Source organism: Acomys minous (assembly GCF_964271855.1).
Source record: "Acomys minous genome assembly, chromosome: 3".
NCBI lineage: Eukaryota > Metazoa > Chordata > Mammalia > Rodentia > Muridae > Acomys > Acomys minous.
Window position 1 is genome coordinate 126,363,432 of NC_140485.1, and position 20,034 is coordinate 126,383,465.

General features: G+C 41.2%; 1 protein-coding gene across 10 annotated transcripts in view; it reads left to right on the plus strand.

Annotated features, from left to right (window-relative positions):
• The window catches only part of UTRN (utrophin), a 490,767-nt gene that overhangs the window by 315,404 nt on the left and 155,329 nt on the right, over positions 1-20,034 (plus strand). Inside the window, exon 1 of one of the 10 annotated variants that reach the window (XM_084777020.1) lies at positions 10,939-11,390. The exons of the other annotated variants lie outside the window; for them this stretch is intronic. Within the exon in view, the coding sequence (XP_084633146.1) occupies positions 11,340-11,390 (51 nt within the window). The 5' untranslated portion in view covers positions 10,939-11,339. Of the gene's footprint in view, positions 1-10,938; positions 11,391-20,034 lie in introns of those variants that run through there. 10 annotated transcript variants of the gene reach the window in all.

Genomic DNA, 20,034 nt, shown 5'->3' on the forward strand with positions numbered 1-20,034 from the left:
GTGTGTGTGTGTGTGTGTAATTTTAATATTGTAATTGCTTTTCTCTCAGGAAAAAAAAGTATTACTTGGTTGTCTGTTTAGCATTGTACAACTCACTTGAGGGGCAGATTAATATAAATGTTTCCTTCTTAAGGAACTTGCCTCATCTTGAGGCTAGAGAGGAGGTTAAATAAAGCAAGGAAATAAAATAACCTGGCAACCAAGTGAGGAGCCATGCAAAGAGATATGGGGCACAGCGGAAAAGACAGACTCCAGTGAGCAACTGCAGAGAGAAAGTTAGAGGGGGAAGATCTGTGCAAGGGGTGGGACTTGAATTGGATCTCACAATTGGCTATACTTTGAATAGACAGGAAACACTGGGGAGAGAACCCCACCAATGGAGAAAAAGTAGAATATCTATATCTAATCTATATCTACTCATCTATCTATAGGAAAGTTGTGAAGGCTTTACTATTGAGAGTGTTGTGAGGAAACAGTGCCTGGCTATACAGACTCTCAAACACCAGATACCAATTCTGTCCCCTCTCCCTTTCTTTTGCAGCATGCTGGACATCCACTGTTCATGCTAGAGAAGGTCTCTGTCACTAAGCTATCCTCAGCCTAAGGCATGTTTTCTAATTTCAGAGTCACTAGCCACATGTATTTATCTATTAAACATTGAAATTTAAATGAAGCAGAAATTTATTTGTCTATCACAGTATCCTATCTGTCAAGGGATTAGTAGCTGTGGAGCTTGCTGTGGGAATGTCAATAGTATGGAGTGTTTCCATATCACAGCAAGTTCTACTGGACAGCACAGTGTCCAGTGTCAATCGTTTTAGGTTTGGATATGGGTAACTGTCTAACGGGAGAACTAGTTAATGTAATAATATAAACAGTGGTAAAATTTTAATGCTGTAAGCAAAGAGCAACCTCCCCATCCTTGCCGTCTTCTTCCTCCATCTTCGTTCTTACCTTCCTCCTCATTCCTCCTCCTTTTCCTTATTTTTCTATTATGAATTGCTGTTTTTGTTGTCCAAAGATTGGACACAACTTGGCAGTTTATTGCATTTTGTATGTGTTTTTAATGTCATGGTTAATTTACATTCTAAATTCACCACTCACATACTAGTCTTATAATCACGGGAGCAGAGGATGATGGGAAAGAAGTAACTTTTTTATGAAAGCAGCTTTTGAGAAGAATTCTGTTTAGATTATCATGATGGTTAGATATAGAAAACTATTTGAATCTAGGCTTTGGGACAGGAATGATCCTATAAAGTGGTCCTGTTAAGAGATGAGAGAACTGAAGAAAATGATGCTATAAAACATTAAGATAGGAGCTGAAGAGATGACTCAGAGGTTAATGTACTGAGATCAGTCACGCAGAGGACCCAAGTTCACTTCTCAGCACCTCAGTCAGCTGCCTCATAACTGCCTAGGAATACAGCTCCATGGGGATTCTGTAATCCTGACCTCCAAGGGCACCTGCATTCATGTGCAAAATTCCATACACAGAAACAAACATACATATGTATTTATATATGTATAGCATACATATATGCGTGTATGTATAATACATATTTATCTTTAAAATATAAGACTATTTAGAGTTTTTGTTTCTTTAAAAAGTCAGTTATGTTATGTGAATATCTGTTTGTTTTCATCCCAGGTGTGGGTTGAGGCTGCATCACAGCAGATGATTATGATTTCCCTCCTGCACTAGCAGGGGCATGATCCTTGTAGCTACAGATTGTTTAATTCTGGAGAGGGTATAAATGAGAGAGCCCCAAGAGGGCCAGTGGTGGCTGCTGCTGCCCCTGTTGCCACTGGCTCATCCTACTCCTGCATTTGCAGGATTGATGGATTGATAGATGAATGATTTTTTGTTTTTTGTTTGTTTGTTTGTTTGTTTGTTTGTTTTTTGACTGTTGGATATTCTGACGAGTAAGATTCAACTTGCCTCGAGGAACCATATGTTTCTAAGCAGCAGGAAGTAGCCTATAGACGTCTGTGGCCCCTTTCTCCTCTAACCTTCTGCCTCTCCTACCTAATGTTGGCATATTGGAAGGCATTGGCATGGAGAAGTGTAATAGATATAAGGACACAATAAAATAGATTTTAAAAACTAGGTCAACAGCTACTTTGATACCTGTTTGAGTGTGGATATACTTCTTGATCATTTTAAGTTGTTTTAAAGTTTTAGACTTTATTTTTAGATAGTATGTATGATATTGACTCAGTAATTCAGTCAGTCTCTTGCCTGTCTGCTATGTATGAGAGACTGAGAATCTCTAGGGGACACATCAGCTAAGAAATAGTGTGTGGCTATTTTAGGAATGGCTTCACTGCTGTGATAAATATTTTATTACTTAATATTGCTTTTTAATAATTTGTAATCAGTAGCAAACTTTGATGTAATCTGTGTTTATTTTTAAAATGTTTTTGCTAATAATAGTCACTCCTTCCAAGTTATAAACACTGGTAAAATGTGCAGGGATATTAAAATTACCACATAATTGACTTTTCAAGACAAGAGTTTCTATGATATCTTAAAAATGTATGAAAACTTAAGAGAACCCTGGTTCCTTCAACACTCAGTGTAGCTACTCCTGGTGTTGCAGCAACGTTTTGGTTATCCTGTAACTAAATCTATTCAACTTTATTTTTTGTTGCCACTAATGAGAAGTTATATAGTCCCAGTGAAAGACTCTCATGATAAAAGTGTTTGCTCAAGTGTTATAGGGACACTGTACACACAAAAATCAAGGCTTGGGCAAAGGCTCCAGGTTTATACAACCAGATTAGTGTCTACAATAAAATGACTGAATATTATACTGTATTATTGATCTCACGAGAGATAATGTATCTAAGAGCTGGGATGAAATAATACAAGTGAACAAAAAAAGAAAGAAAGAAAGGAAAGAAAGAAAAGAAAAATAATACAAACAAGGTATCTAGTTCAAATTCAATTTCAGTTTTAGTGTCTTATAATTAGTTTTCTGGTTACTTTTCCAACTATCCTAACAGAAGCTTGTGACCCTGTGATTTGTAATGAAAAAGTTATCATCTAAGCCAGTGGTTCTCTATCTGTGTGACCCACTTGGGCATTGCATATCAGACATGTAGAAAACTTAAGTGCAATCTAATAGTCACATTCAATTCGTAACAGTAGCAAAGTTACAGTTAAGAAGTAGCAACAAAAATAATGTTATGAGGGGGGGTCACCACAAGATGAGGAACAGTATTAAGGGGTTGCAGCATTAAAAGGGTGGAGAACTGCTGATCTAAGCGCTGATGCTCTTACCATCCTAAGCTGTTGTCCTGTGTGCAGTGAGTATGTGGTGTTCAGTATAAGGCAAGCAAGGGTGGAGACACCACAGCTGAAGAGGAAAAGTCAGTGGCTTTGCAGTAGGAGTAAGATTGGAGAGCTTGATGTAATTGTGGCCAAATAAATTAATACCTCTCACAGCACTTCACAGACACATTTAGATTGCACTTAAATTCATGCTTTTCAATATTATATATCTTTTGTAGCATCCTTAATAATGTGTATTGAATCTGCTGAATGACAGTTGACTGCACCAATGGGTGCATACTTGGGTTTTGTATCTTAATAGGCCATTCGGATAACTCTAGTGATCACTATGAGTGCTCTAACTTTGCTAAAAGTTGCAGTATAAATTAAACAGTGGCATCTCAAGCTCATCGTATGAATCTTTTGCTACTTATAAAGGCATCCTAAAGTAATAGTCTTAAAAGGGTTTTGCACAGTAGCAGCATTACATGACCTTCAAGAGTTACGATTTTTAATTGAAAGTGGCTGAATTCTAGATTCGGTGTGTTACTTTTAAAAGGTTGTTTACTTTATGACCATTCCATATTTTAGGTATAAGTTAAAACATCATCCCAATCAAACATCTTGATGTAAACTGTGCTTTCAGCCACTTGTTCTGGCAGTTTCTCAGGCAGAGGCAGAAATGACAAATGCACTACACTCTCTAGCTCCAATATGACATCAGATGGCTGCTGACTATGTCATAGTACATTTTGCTTTATTAACAGTAATCTTCATAGCACATCAGAGGTCCTGACGCCTCACAAGACAAGCACGTTTCAGGATGTTTTCTTTTTTACTAAGATAACTTTGATCATAAACGACACTGCTGTTTTCGGCAACCTTTCTTTGGAGGGACTGGCAGACCTTGGCTCTTAGTTCTGTGAAAACTAAATTGGACCACTGAGCCCTAGTGGAGAAATGAAGTGATGTCTCAGTAGGGCATAACCTCCCTTCCCCCTCCCCCCACAATGTATAGCATACAGTATTACATATTAGATGACAATAGGAATACTGATCTCTTTGAAAAGAGCAGCTAGAGTGATAGGGTGCCTATTTAGAGAGAGTTATTATTGAAATAAGCAGGAGTTGCTGGTTACAGAATAACTTTTCAGAACAAAAGGGCTTTGTCCTCATGTCCTTTAGAATAGTTCACCAATTGCAAAGCCTGTTCGGTTGAGGCCCGCTTTTATTGAGGGCTGATTTGTTAGAATGATGGACCATCTGGCACTTTAAAACTTCTGAGACTTTCAGGAACAACAACAAAAAAATGATTGTGTGTAGGGTCATTAACTGTCAAAGATAATGATGCCACCATTTGTGGCATAGATATCTACCTGAAACGATAAACATGTTTTACTTGGGAATTTTCTAGTGCACTTTGTTTTGTGTGAAAAGAGTAGTATATGATATGGTAAAAAAAATTTTTTTTTCAATTTAAGTCAAAGGGAGTTAAAATAAATATCATCCATCAATATTCATCTGTCCATCGTTCTCTGAGTGATACCCGTTATTGCTATTTTATAGATCATTCCAGAATTGTCATAGATTATTTCCACACAAAGCCTTATCCCTCTTCTTCCACCCCAGAAGGGGGGATATACATATGTCTTTTTTCTATATGTGTATTAGCTATTTATTTATTTGAGCTAGCATCATCTACTTTTCCATAGCTACTTAACTATGTTAATTTGCCATCATTCGTTTACTTATTTCCTGCTGATGGACATTTATAGATTATTTTCAGCTTTCTGTGGTGTCAGATAGGGCTTACGGAGCATTCGTGAGCGCGTGTTTGTGAATTCCTGAGGTTAGAATTTCTGTGTCAAAGGTCATAAGCATTTGAAATTATCCTCAGTCTCCAGACTGGGCAGATTCAGGTAATCTTCAGGAAGTGGAGTGCTTTAGCCTAGTTCTCCCAGGTGAAGGAAGGCATCACTCTCTAAGCAGCACATGGTTTTCTACTAAGCTGCATCACGCATGGCCTGGGTCCAGCCAAAGTGCGTGGTGAAGAAACAAAGACACAATGTAGAGCTCAGCGTCCGAAGCACCCACAGAAAGAAGTGAGGTACAGACACAGCGTGTCAGTCCGAGGGTGGGTGAGAAAGGGAGAGTTAAACCAAACACGAAAGTTATCATCTGTCTTTTGGAGGCACCATGATTGGGCCTCCTGTGGAAAACATACAGACTAGATATGGGTGCTGTGACTGAAGGACAGCCACGGTTAGGAATTTGAAGTAGACTTGGGTGTGTCTTTATAAAGATCCGAGTACAGTCATGAGCAGGGAGCCGGTAGGAACATGGCTGAGAGTTGAAGCAGTAAGTCAGCTGTGACTTTGTCAGCCAGTGGCTCATGGAGAGGCCTCGGCTTCGTATTAGAAGCAGAAGTTGAGCTCGTCTCCTGGGGTTAGTTTGACCTTTTCCTGTGTTCACTGTGTGTTCAGTTCCCTAAGTACATGTTCAAAGTGCAGGAACAATGAATGCCCTTCTAAGACACATACCTGGAGTGTGTTTGTGAGAGAAAATTCTACGTGGAATTCTGGCATTTTCATTGATACCATTTAAGGTTTTGTTTTTTGCTTTTTAAAATTTTGACTTTTATTTGCTAAACCTGGGCAGTCCCACAAAGTTGGCAAAGCTTTACTAAACTTTTAGAAAAACCTCCCAGAACCTCCTTCCTAAAGCTCTGTGTTGCATGGTCGCACCTGCCCTCTGTTTGCACTGTCAGTAGACATCTGGAACACCAAGGCTTGGGTGCCTGAGATCACTTCGCTCTTGCCTGATGCTGTGGAAGGATAGAGTTTGGGGACATTAACATGTCTTGGCATTATTTTGCGTCACCTAATAAACTGCTGAATCCTTAAACATTAAGAGGGTTGTGGAAAGCTGACTTCTGCACCTGGCTGGCTAATTCAGAAGCAGATCAGCTGGTGTGCCTGCCCCTGAACCCCTATACCATGCACCCACTCTCCTAAGGAGGAAGAAGAAGAAGAAGAAGAAGAAGAAGAAGAAGAAGAAGAAGAAGAAGAAGAAGAAGAAGAAGAAGAAGAAGAAGAAGAAGAAGAAGAAGAAGAAGAAAAGCCTCTTTGTGCCTTTTAACATCACTGGTAAAATCCTGGCCATGTACCATGGAAACATATAAAGTATTAAATTCTTTTCTTATGAATGGTATTTTCCCCACTACCCATCCTTAAGATCATCAAAATAGATATGGCACTTCTTAAAGGTGCACATTATAAAATTAGACCTCGTGTACAACCTCATGCCTGGGTTTCCTGGGATAAAAGGGGGTTTCATTCCTTTCATCAGGGGGCTCAGGCTGCCATCTCTGGGTTGACCTTTCTGCCCTTTGGGGCTGTATATTACCTTAAATAGCTTGCAGCTGACAGGCTACACTGCTGGCCCGGGTGAACTGGAACACTGTAATGGATTGGGTAGTGTAGGAGACAATAAGTAGAAATCTCCCGTCACAATTAGGGGCTTGGAGCTATTTTTATTTTTTTTATTTTTTTTGAGTTCTGACCTCCAAGTCAGCAGGGTTGTGAAGAGGAGAAATGAGGTTATTCGCTTCACAAGAACTAACAGTCTTTCCCTGAGTCAGAATGGTCTTACAGCAGGGCAAAGCATTCTTGCCCATGCCGGAAGCTGTACATTTTGGTAACTAGTGAGTCAGCCACCATATACCCTCAATCTGTGGTCACCTATTGACCTCTGTATGCTTTGCTTTGCAGGCTCCTAAAATGTCTTTCTTTTCTTTGTGTTCTTTGTATTGGCCACTACCAGGAGAAATCTGTTAAGTTTTATGCGGAAAATACACTTTATCTTTACAATTTTAAAAATATGAACTTGATAGTCAGAGGAAAGAAAGGCTTAAGATTCACTGTAGGAGAAAATGTCATTTTTGTTCCCCCCAAAAAACCTCTCTTAAGTTAACCCTAAATAATCTCTTGTTGTTTTCATAAAGTTACAAGTAAGTTTTCTCTTAGCAAATTATATGCAACACATTTTTTAAATGTGGACTGTTTCTTAGTTAGCTTAGTCTTTGGAAGTTCACGAGAAAGCCATAGAGATCTTTTCATTTTGACATTGGAATGTGGTGTTAATTAGGTAATTTGGATTTGAATTTTACTGGTTGGATTTTCGTGTGTTTCTCCATGGCTCTGGAGCCCTCCTCTACTTTCTCCTGGAACTGTGTACTTGTGTTTGAAACATGAAAAACAACAGCAGCAACAAAACATGACTTACTTAGCAAAAGATTGCTGGGTTACTCAGGTTGATCTGTGAGTAGGACCAGTAGTGTTGAGTGTGTTTCCACTCTTGAGGATTACTGAGCAATTTATTTGCACACTAGTTTAAACTGAGAAAATGTCAACTGCTTCAAATGCCACCAGCCAATTTGTTGTCTCTCTGGTGGCTTTTTTAATTTCACTGGAGGCTTCTAGAGACTTAATAGGATTTGCAGAAGATAACATATCCAAGAAAAGCTTTCTGTAAAAAATAAAGGGGGGGGGAGGGTTATATATCACAAAGATAGTATTTCATGAACTGAATTTAAACTGAGAAAATGTCATTCCAAACTCTGGTTTAGAGGCTGGAGAGGTAGCTGAGTGGCCGAGCACTTCCCTACCGTAGGTAAGGCCCCGGATTTGACTATCTCCATACCAGATAAGTGAGCAAGTAGACATGACATTTCAGGTTTACTGTGAATACAGTATGTAATTAAAATAAAGAATTGAAAGATTGAGACTCAAGGGATGGCCTGACTGTGAAGAGGTCATATTGCTCTTCCAGAGACTGGCATTCTGGTCCCAGCACCCAGGTCAGGTGGCTCACAACCTCTTCTAGTTCCAGCCCCAGCAGATCTAGTGCTTTCTCTAGCTTTTGTGGGCACTTGGACTATCATGCATATACTCCTTTGTACACATACACATACACATATACATATACATATACACATACACATACATACACATATAATTAAAAATAAAATAAAATAATCTTTAAAAATTTACAGATGTTTTCTAAATGCTTCCACCTCCTTTTGAGTGGTCTGTTTTGAATATAGATTCCCTGTTTGTACTCACTACCTTTGGCCACTTTGCCATCATAACTAGGCTTACCTATATCTTTGATCATCTTTGGCCATGGTGAAGAGAGTTCTATCTCAGTATTGCCTCTTCTTTGCTGGCAGAGAATGGCAACTCTTGAGAATAGGCATTGGTCCAGCAGCATCAGCTTGGGATGTTCTATGGCAAAACTGATGGGACAGCATTTTCCCCTTAGCCTGTGCAGAATACACGCACTTACCACACATAAAAGTATCTTCTTTGTGGGAGATCTGCCCTAAGAAGGATGCTGTCAATGTGCCTTGACCTTTGTTCGTGTGGAAGAATTCAAGACATCTGAGGCACTTCTAATAGCATTGTGTTCCCTGGCTTGGTATAAAAACCTTTTAAATGTAAGGGCCTGCTTCTGCTGTCTCATTGTCTGTTGCTTGGTAGAGTCTTTGCAGTTCCGACTTAAGATATGTGCATGGGGAGTGGCGTGTTTGCACACGTCAGTTCACAGTCCTGCAGCACTCTGGGTGGTAGCTGGAAGTTTGCCCAGCTGAGAGAGATTGTTCTTTTTCTCCTTCTCATTTATTTATTTATTTGTGTGTGTGTGTGTGTGTGTGTGTGTGTGTGTGTGTGTGTGTGGTGGTAACAGCGTTGGTGGTTTCTTTTGTCTTTTGAATTTATGTAAAAAGTTTATTTGCTGCTGTTCACAGATCTCAGCATGTGGCCTGAGCCCTTGGCAGACCTGGTCCCAGGGCTAACCCAGTTCCTGAGAATGAGTCTCCTGGGTTTCTGAATGCTGGTGCCTGACTCTTGTCAGTTCTGTTTTGAGCCACATTACAGATGGATTTTACTCAAGCTTTTCTGAATAACAGTTAGGAAAAGTCAAAGTCCTGAAATCAAGACTATGTGATTATCCATCCGAATCCCGTGCATTGGAAATCCCATAAAGCCATTTTGCCCCCGGGGGGACATGTAGATTTTTATGAATAAATAATGAAAATATTTTAAAAGCTTGTTAAATTTTGTATAAACGGACGTATGTAAAACACATGCTATCAAAATACTGATGTGAAAATCAGTTGGAAATGAGGTGCAAAGGAAAAGGGCTTGCAAATCAGAAGCATGGTGTACAGTCGGTGCTGGGCGCTCATCCCCAGCGGAATCTTCTCTTCTCTGTGGAAAGGAATCGCTTTCCTCATAGATTTAAATGGGCGCTAGCAGCTTTGATACTCCAGATAGTTAAGTATCATTTGGGAAATGATACTCTGATTTTAGGGTGGCTTCCTGCCTTTGCTGCTGATGGAAAAAGTAAACCTAGTTACATTAACATCATTCTGTTTGTGATGTGTCACCATTAAAACACTAACTGTTTATGGTTAAAATCCTCCACATGGCTAGAGAAAGATGTTTCGTATAGACATTCCTGCCGTTCTTAGCTTTTATTGCTATGCTAAATAGCTATGTAAAGGAAAAAAAAAGCAAAACTGTACTACGACTGTGATCAGTACAAAGGAGGTATAGTTTGTTCTCTGTGGTCCCGCTAAGGTCATCACACCTGAAATCTTGTGTGTTTCTCTGAGCACCACCAAAGTGGAAAATAAGTTCAGTGTCACATTGGTTGTCAAAAATCAGAATATTTTCTCTCCTTTTGTGTCAGCATCAGATTCTCCCTCTGAAAACAAACCGAGTGACTTTCTAAGATCAAAGCACTTTAAAAAGTATTTTCCTCATTATTCTGCCTTTACAGCCCTTTTTTATTTTCCTTTGCACAAATAATGGAATTAATCAAGCCTGTTTTCTTTTGTGGCTTGTATTGTGTGGCACACCCACTCCCTTTTCTTTTCCTGGGTGGGCTCCCAAGGGGAATATGGTTCCTGGGGTCTATTCAGGACTGAGACAATGTAAAGGATACTGTACCAAAGTTTGGGGCAGGGAGGCCTCCAGGAAGTAGGAGTCAGCTTCAGTCAAGCTGGGTGAGGGGTGGTGGAAAGGGAGGGTGCTGATTAAAATAATAAACAAGGGCTGAGAGAGAGAGAGAGTCGATTGCCACAGTGCTGTCAGCTCAGGTCTGGGAGACGCTGGAGCTGCTGCTGCGCTCTCCCTCTAGACAGCTGTACACACTGCCCTGCGGAGGGCGTCATGGGATTTATCGCAAGACCTTTCCTCGGGACACAAGCAAAGCAACTTTTCAAACTTCAGCTCCGCGCCACCGCCACCGACAGCATATCCCTTAGGCTGAGCTGAAGTAGGGAAGTGGAGTGAAACTGGCTTGGTGGTCACCATAGCAACTCTGCTGCCGCTGTCTGGGACAGCGGGAACCTGTGGTCTCCTGTCTCTGGTTCTTTGGGGTTGCTACAGCTAGGAGCACACTCCTGCTCACTGAAACTCTACATATGTCGAGCTGTTTGAAAACTGGCTCTTTACCCAGAATTTTTTTTTCTTTCTCTTTTTGAAGGCAGTCTGAATGGAGGAAGTTGGTAATGCTTGGCTTTTTTCCCCCTCCCTTTTCTCTTGCAAGTTTCCAGGCTATAGCTCTCCCCCCCCCCCCCTTTCCTTTCTGCTGTGTGTAATTGAGACCAAACTGTAAGCCTGGGCTAAGGAGAGAACAGTGGTGGCCTGCAGGTCATTAGTGAGGCGAACAGAAAGAGATCCCGGGCTTCCCAGGGCAAAAAGGAGACCATGCCAGCCTCGTGGAACACAGCTACAAGAAAATACAGAAGCGGGTCTCTGCCTGCTGAGCTCCGAAGCCCGTGAAAAAAAAAAAAAGCGGACCCAAGGTGGGGTGGCTAAAATGTCCCAGCGCAAGCTTCTGATGCTCATGGGCCGCCGCTCAAGGGCGAGGATTGTAAAGGATTTTACAAAGGACTTGAAAGTATAGCTAGAAAAGACACGGGTTTTTAGAAGTTGGACGCTGTTGTCTGAAGGAAATTTGCCAGGAAGATGTAGGCATCAAGGGCTCCCGGACGATGATTGGTCTGAACTTCGGCTTACGAGAATTGTTGACAAAATTTGAAAAGGTATGCAGAAAGCAAACTTCACAGATGTTCCTCTGTTTCTGCTTTCCTCTTTCTTCTTCTTCTTCTTCTTCTTCTTCTTCTTCTTCTTCTTCTTCTTCTTCTTCTTTTTCTTTTTCTTCTTCCTCCTCCTCAGTTGTTTACTGTTACTTCTAAAGCACTTTTAGTTTTAATTTAATAGTTTCTTTGAGATTGTGTTTTAAGGAACACAGTTCTTTCCCTTGGTCAGGAAGAGTTCTCATGCTTGTCAGCTTTCACATTCCACATCAGAAGGGATGGCTTATATTCAAGTCAGCTGGTAACTTAATTGCAATTTATTTGGGGGGGAGAGAGAAAAACAAAACAGCCAAACCCAGCAACAAACACTGGGTTTGGGTGCCAAAGGCTGACTTCATCAGCCGTGTGTACCGTTTTCCATGCCCCTCAGGTCTGTTTATCTCAGGCTGCTGCCACTGAGCCTGCCTTTGCAACCCTGTCTGAGGACCCAGTTCTGAGCGCCAGAAGCTGGCTGGGGATAACACTGTGCTTCTGCTGTCAGCCTCTTCCCTCTGACTCTCTGTTTTAAGAATGGATGAGGTTTAAGGCTTGGATTAGTACTTTTGCATTTGGCACCCTTGCGCCTCCCCGCCCCCCCCCCCCCAAGGCTCTTGGCACACACCAGGGTGGAGCATAGCCTACAAAAGGCTATCTCCTGACTTTTAGAATTAAACAAAGCAGAAACCTCCCAATGCCAGTTAGTGGCTTCCTGAGTGCCAGTCTTGTTCCAGTCTCTGCTCCTTAAAGGAGTGGGGAGAGAAAGAAAAGCAAAAGGCAGAGTCTTTTATTCCTACAAGCACAGATGAACTGTTTATCAACTGTTTAAATGTGAGCTCTTCTTTTCCCCACCGTTCTCTGAAAGTACAAATACAAGCATATTGAATCATTTAAAGAATAATAGGCTTTTTCCCCCCTTAGAAATCACAGCTGTCAGAGGAAAAAGATGTAAAAGTGATACCATTTAAAAAGATGATAGACTTTTCCCCAACAATTGCTGCCACCCTGGCCTCCCAACAACGGGAACAGCACCTCAGAGTAGGCACAGAAGAAAGAAGTTAGCCCCCCCCCCCTGCCCCATAAGGCACTCCCTGTCCCTCCTTACACCCCAACTCTAGTAGTGGGGCCCTTGCTTGTAACATGGGAACAGACCTTGACTGATTGCTTTCATAATTGTCCAGTATCTGAACTCTGGAAAGCAAGGGTTGGTTCACAGTGGGTTTGTTCACCATAGAAGGGGCAAGAAAAGGAAAGAATATCATCCTTCTGGCAGCTGGGAAAAGCGGGTGACAAACTTTATGGCCATAAAGGGTCTGTTAGCTCGTTTCCTGCAGATTTGTCACTTTTATCCTAAAAAGGTATAGGGCATATATGACATGAATAATTCATGCTTGCATCTCCCCCGCCCCCACCCCCTCACCCCCCAGTAATAATTATGGTTCAATAGCTGGACTTTTGAATTGTAATTGCTGCTGTCACTCTTCAAGCTTAGGTCAGATAACTGAGGCGAGCAAACTACATTCTTAAGCCTCTGGGCTACCTTATGGGTAGAGTTAACGCTCTGGTGTTGGTATGCTTTCTCTTTTAACCCCCAACCCTTGGCATCTGAATATGACTTAATCTTATTTTTACTTTAGTAGTTGACTTGACAGTAAAAAGAAGGCTGATGTCCATTAAAGGGTCGATTTGAAATTTTCTCCAAGGGTGGATTTCAAAGACAATCCTGCTTTCATTGAGCCTGAGGTTTGTGTGTATGCTTATTTTTGTAATGGACATTTTTAAAAAAGCCTTGGTGAAAGCAGCACTTACATGTGTTTCACCAGTCGGAAGTCATCATCCACCAGTGTCTGTTGTTCCAACTTGTGCCTTAAAAATACCAAAAAAAAAAAAAAACAAACAAACAAACAAAAAAAAACAAAACAAAAAAACCAAACCCTTAGTATATTTTCATGAAGCTGTTTCATATAGTGAGCTTATGCTCCACTAAGTCACTGCCAGGAAAACTGGAATTCTGGAAAGGTTTCACCACTTCACACCTCTTGAATTCGGCTACTACCCTGTCTCCAACTCAGAAAGCAACTCTGCCATTTCTAGGGAAGTCTGAGCTATTCATGATTGGAAAGCCTCGGAGTGCTGATGCTGACTGCCCTGTGCAGTGCTTTACTACACTTCTTTTGCCCATGGCGTGGTCCTGAAGCTGACCTACCATGTGCATGGTTGGTCTTTCTTTATTTCAAAGACTGTATAAGCTGACTTGCTATGCACAATGGTGGACTTCCCTTTACTTTCCGTTCTCCTAGTTGTTGTTTTGTTTTGTTTTGTTTGTTTGTTTGTTTGTTTGGTGATTTTGGCAATTTGGGCCATCTGCTTCTAGAGGAAAGCTCACCTTAGTGATGTCATCCTTCTCATTGCAGCAGCAGTTATAACTGTTTAGTCAGATGCTAAGTTATCACAACCAAATGTTGGTTTTGCTTTGTGTTTGAAGCTATTTCTGGCTTTAAGAAAACTAAGACCCAATATCGGGACAGTAGACACAGATCTGATACCTTTGGTAATTGAGGTCAGTGCTTGGTAGGTTACCTAGTAATGGCAAATACCGAGAGAGAAACTTATTCGACAATTAAGATTCCTGGACAGGATGAAAGCAAACCGTCTGCCTGCATTCTGTGGAGATGAAGAGGAAGTCACATTATTTTAAGAAAACCAATGGTTTTGTTCTTTTTTGCCCATTTTTGGATATCTGGCATGTGATTGAATATCTGTTCACAAAAAGTGTTCAAGGATAGTGACTTCTAGCAGGGTGGTCAGACTGCAACTGGGACTCCTGTCTCCTATGACCACAATGTTATGATTTACTGGGCGATCTAGGAGGCAGGAAGCATTCTGCCAAGAGAGATGCTCACCTGAAATCAGGGAACCACACCCATATAAGAAGAGGACCTTGCAGTATGGTGGACCTGCCAACAAGCAGGTCTGTCTGTATCCTTAAACCACTTGCAGCCATGCCCATGAGCTGGGATGGCTGCCCAGCAGGCTCAATTTTATAGACAAAGAGCTGACCCACCAGAGAACCTCTGCAAAAGCTAGCCCATGGCTTAGTCTTATTGTCATGCTCATTTTAGTTCATGAATTTTTTTTGAACATATAAAGTAAGCACTATGGCTTTAGTAACATGCTGTCCTACTGGAGCCACTTGCATTGCGTACTGTTTTCATGTCTGTTACAGAGAATTGAGTAATGGGCAGTTTTACCTCAGTGACGTTTTAAATGATTGCTGCTTTTATTAATTTTTGTAGCCCTGCTATTAGATGATTAATGATAATGGTTGCTCTAAGTGTTTTGATTTTGTTTTTAATTGACAGATAATAATCATACATCTTTATGGGGCAACATAGTGACACATTGCTACATTTATATATTATATCATGATTAACTCAGGCTCTTTAAGACATCCATCATCTGAAACATTTATCATTTCATTGCTATTTGGGTATTTAAAATCTCATATCACAGTTTTGAAACAGATGATACAAGATGATTGATTATAGTCTCCTTCAAAGGTCCCGTACGATGTTTCTGGATAGCAGCATTCTCTTGGTGACTCTTTAAAGAAAGATGCTCTTCACAGTCACAACACAGTCACAAACCATGTAATGCATCTTTATGGCACTAACTTCCTCAAGCATGGCTCTAATATTTTAAAAGCTGTGAGACAAATTTATTTTGAGCCACAGTTCATAGGGATGCAGCTCCTAGCATATTGGAGAAGACGTGATAACAAGAGTGGAATTTTCCCTCCTGCTGGTAGGTAACTAGGATGGTTTGCTCATACATGGGGAGGTGGGGGAAATGGGGCCAGGGTATAGTTCTCAAGCCTGCTGCCTGGCAGTCACATCCTCCAGCTAGACCCTACCTCCTACGGTCTCCACGGTCTCCACGATGCTTTCAGCACAGCTCCAATAGGTTTTACATAAATAAGTGTAGGGGAACATTTCACAGTGAGACTGTTATGACCTCTGAGCTACACCTCCAGTCCTGATACACTTAATTTTAGCGCGCATAGATCCTGGAAGAGATAGGAAATCTCCACACTTCAAGGTCTGCTTCTTCATTTGCTGTTTGGGAAATACTTCTGAAGTCCCAGGTATCGGGTTCAATGAAGGGCTGAAGTAGACCACACGGGGCCCACTCCTTCCTTCACTGGGCTACTGTAGTCTTAGGATGTAGACCCTAAGCAAGAAGATTTTTACATAAGTAAGGAGTTTATCTTATTGTCTTAGTTTTGTTTTGTTTGTTTTCTGTGAAGAGACACCATGACCAAGACAACTCATATAAAGGAAAACATTTAACAGGGGTGGCAGCTAACAGATTAGAGATTTAGTCCACTATCATCATGGTTGGAAGCATGGCGGCATGCAGCCAAATATGGTGCTGGAGAAGGAGCTGAGAGTTCTACATCTTGCTCCTGAGGCAGCAGGAAGTGAACTGGCTTGAACTGGCTTGAACTGGCTTGAGCTTCTGAGACCTCGAGCCCTCCCCACCGTCCTGCCCCCCTTCCCACAGTCATGCAGCTCCTCTGACAGAGTTGGGTTTAGTCAGTGTCTTCACAAAGCTAACCAGGACAAACCTTTCTATGGCCTATCACCTCACATGTATTTGCATCATCACAAATAGCAGGAGAAGAACACTATTGGCCTTGCTTCTTAATTTGTAAAGGCTGTTGTCAATACTGTCAATCTGACAGTCAAAGTGAGATTCCAGTGTTGATCAAAATGTGACTCAACAGCTTGATTGAAAGTTGCAAGACCACTTATTGGAAGAAAATAATACGGTATATAGCACAATTAATAGAGTGATTAAAATGAACAAATAATTGAACAACTTATTACAAATGCTGAAAAGATATTTCTGACTTGTTTGCTTATGTTATTTGTTTATTTTTATTGGGAAATTATCTGATTTTCACAAGTTATGAATCATCTTTAAGACAGAAAGTTCTGGTGATAACCACCCAGCATTTCTTTCACTCAGTCTTCACTGTCTCTTAGAGCCAGGGACACTGGATTTATTACCCTCCTGCGGGGTTGCTTTGTTTCTTTAGCCTGAGCTTTGGGGCAGGCTAGTGAAATAATGGATGCTGGATGCACGCTCCCTGTTCTCCACCTTCAGGACAGGGGTCAACACTCCTCCCAAGGGAACCTTGCAGAAATAAAATTGCATCCCCTAGTCTCAAAGAGGATGCATCTAGCCCAGCAGGGGTTAGCTGTTCAAGCTATTCGCATAGCTCTCTTTGGCCTAATCTAAAAGAATATGTTTTACCCACACAGTTGCACTAATATCGTTAGTAAGACATAAGAAACACAAATGTACCTGGACATAGTGGCCAGTGTCTGTTAACCTAGCACTTTAAAGGTTGGGTGGGAGGCTCCCTTGATTCTGAGGATATGTAGTTCAATCCTGTCTAAAAAGCAAAAACAGAAACAATACCACCACAAATAATATATGTGTGTGTGTGTGTGTGTGTGATACTCATCATTATATCTTTATATAAATTTGTATACACACATATATATATATATACACATATATACATGTATTTTTACTTGGACATATACATATGTATTCATGCATATGTATATATATATATATATATATATATATATGTATGTATATATATATATTCATTAAAGGAATGCTTAATTAAGGACAAAACTGATACTAAGGTATCAAATATGATGAAAGCACAAAACAGAATCAATATATTCCGGTCTTTATACAATGCATTGGACTGAGGTAGTGAATGCTATTCACAGAAACAGTACTTGATAATCAGTAAGCCTTGCTTAGCTTTTGCAGCCTTGTTCTGGAGAGCTGTGATGGAGTTTGCACCTCCTGCTCTTGATGTTTTGTTGTTGTTGTAGCTGTTTGTTTTTTGGTCAGAGGAGAAGTAGTCATCTTATTTTCCCAACCTGTCCTCTTAATCCCCCACATTTGTGGCCTTTTACATGTGTCCTTAAGACACTCCTTGCCTCATTTTCAGATATTAGTACAACAACGTGACTGTCTTGCTCTGGCCTCAGTGTACACATGACTGGTTCATGTTAAGAGCTTGGAAGAGAATGACTCTGTGCTTCTAGATGGCTTACAGTCCCGTGCTAATTATCAGTCACTGTTTAGTGCTATTTAGCCTCCTGGAGGGCTTGTAGGGTGACAGAGGTTAGCATTAAAGGGCCATGTCTTCCTGGATGGGCAGCAAGAGTAAGCCTTCCTTTACGGAACTTTGATTTATTTAGCATTTGATGCTGCTGGAGGGTCATGCCCTCACAGCCTTCTGTGCTGGCATCTTAATGTGAGAAGTGTCGCATCATTGCACCACCATCTACCAAGGAGCATGATTCAGTGACTTCATTTGATTCTGAATATCCAAAGAGAGCTTAGACAGGACTTTACAGCACAGGCTTCTAAATGACTTCACGTTTCTCATATCCAAAACATTTAAGCAAGGAAATTGAACTAATGTTTACCTCATTGTTGTCCAGTCCACAACTTGCTTTTTTTTTTTTTTTTCTGGCACCACAGAGGCTAACTTGCCAACCACTCAAGATGCATGAGTATTTGTTTATGACATTGGTCTTTGTGTCATATATCACCTATTCTGCTTTATATGAGGCTTAGTCTGTACAGCAGAGTCTGTGGAAGATGCAGAAGATACATAATATGATCTTCTGTTTTTGTTTTTGTTTGTTTGTTTGTTTGTTTGTTTTAGTTCTGGGTGTTTGGCAGAATAATAGCAAATGGTAGATAAAAGAAAATGATTGCATGCAGATTTCTTTTGCTTTGATCACTCCCTGGTTGTTGAATTTTCTTCCTGGTGATGTTGTTCATGCATGGAAGGGTTTCCACATCTTGAAAGCTTTGTTCCAGCATGACCATCACTGTAGTGCTCTCCCTCAGAGCTTTCAGGGCCACATATCTTTATTGGCTGAGACATTCTCTATAGCCCTGCTGTTTTTATCCCATTCACCATCTTTGCTGAATTGGAAAGCACATCACTGGCCATTACTGTGATGAGGGATTTGCTTGACCCTTACAGCATCCAAACTTCTGAAGTTAGGGAGTGCTTTTGTGGAACATACAGAAGAGTTCCCATATCTTATTGTATGTCTGTCTGTCTTTCTGCATCTCTTGAATGTGGAAGGAAGCAGGAGCCAGGTCTCACATCAGGACCTTGTGGCCCGAGGCAGTGCTGTGAGTTTAGGTGTGGTCCACTGATGCCCAGGAATCTGTGCAGGGAACATGAGGCCAAGTTGCCTTGGCAATGGAAAGCAAATAAAGGCCTTGTTGATTGTACCACCAAGTCTCTTGAGAAATATGGCGAAGATATACATCTACCGCATTGCAAAAGTAGTCTTCTTAGTTTAATATGCAGATCTATATATGATATGCGGTTGATAATCAACAATACTGTAGATGTTATGGAGATTCAAGTAGCTAGAAGGTTTTGTGGTTCTCCCCATGCCCCCCCCCTTTAAAGACAGGTTCTCAAAAAGGAAACCATGGCTTGCCTCAGATTTGCTAGAGAGCTGACATGACCACACATGTCCTCCAGCCTCCTCCTCCACCCAAGAGCTGGGACACTACCATGCCCAGCTAGAAAAGAGGATTTTTGAATGTTCTCATCACAAGAAACGTGAACTATTTGAGCTGCTGGGCAGCCTGACTATCCTAACACTCTTTATGTATATATAATAGTTTCCTTCCAGGAGCCATGCAGTTCAGGGGACTGTACCAAGAAACTTTTCAGTTCGGCTTCTTCTATCCTGTCTCCTCTTCTCTCGCCTCGTGTCTCATGTTAATGAGATTGTCTTTTTTTTTTTTTCCTAGGCATAATATTGCCCAGCCTGAGACCCTTGAGTCAATGTACGTCTCCCTTCCTTACCCGTGTCAGCTCTGCATTGCTCGGAATACAGCCGCCAATGATAGCAAATGAGGCAGCACGCCTGGGTTTCTCTCAGGGATAAGGCTGCTTCTTGGCTGTACAGACCTCCCTTTGCAGGTTATTCTGCAGAGCACCGCTAGGCTGATGGTCGGGGTTTGATGGCTTGCAAATTTGTCAGATAAATCTTGTGGGGTGGCATGTCTATCACACTTCGTATTCATCTCTTCCTCTCTCCAAATGTGACTTCTTTAGTACTTAGTTAGGGCTTCACAAATATCACTGTAAATCCTAGCAAGCACCGACATCTTTCTAACTGGGATGAGTGGGGAGCATGGTGCAAAAGGCTCTCCCGCCCATGGACTCCCTTGGCTAATGCAGGGCTCTGAGTAATGAAAGTCACTTAAATGCAGGCCTTGGGTCTTGGGGGAAAAAAAACACATGGATGCTTATCAGAAATAAAGTTTACACTTGATCCTAGTCAAAGGTGGAGAAGCTATTCCGAAACGGATTCTTAAAAGAAGAATCATTCTGGATAGTCAATGAACTCTTCCCCCCAGGCTCATTTATAAGTGGAGAACCTCAGGAGGAGGGGGGCTGTCTCAGCTCCAGCTGCTGTAACCAAGCGACTTGAGCTGATTAGACTATAAACAGTAGGACTTATTTCTCCCATTGTGA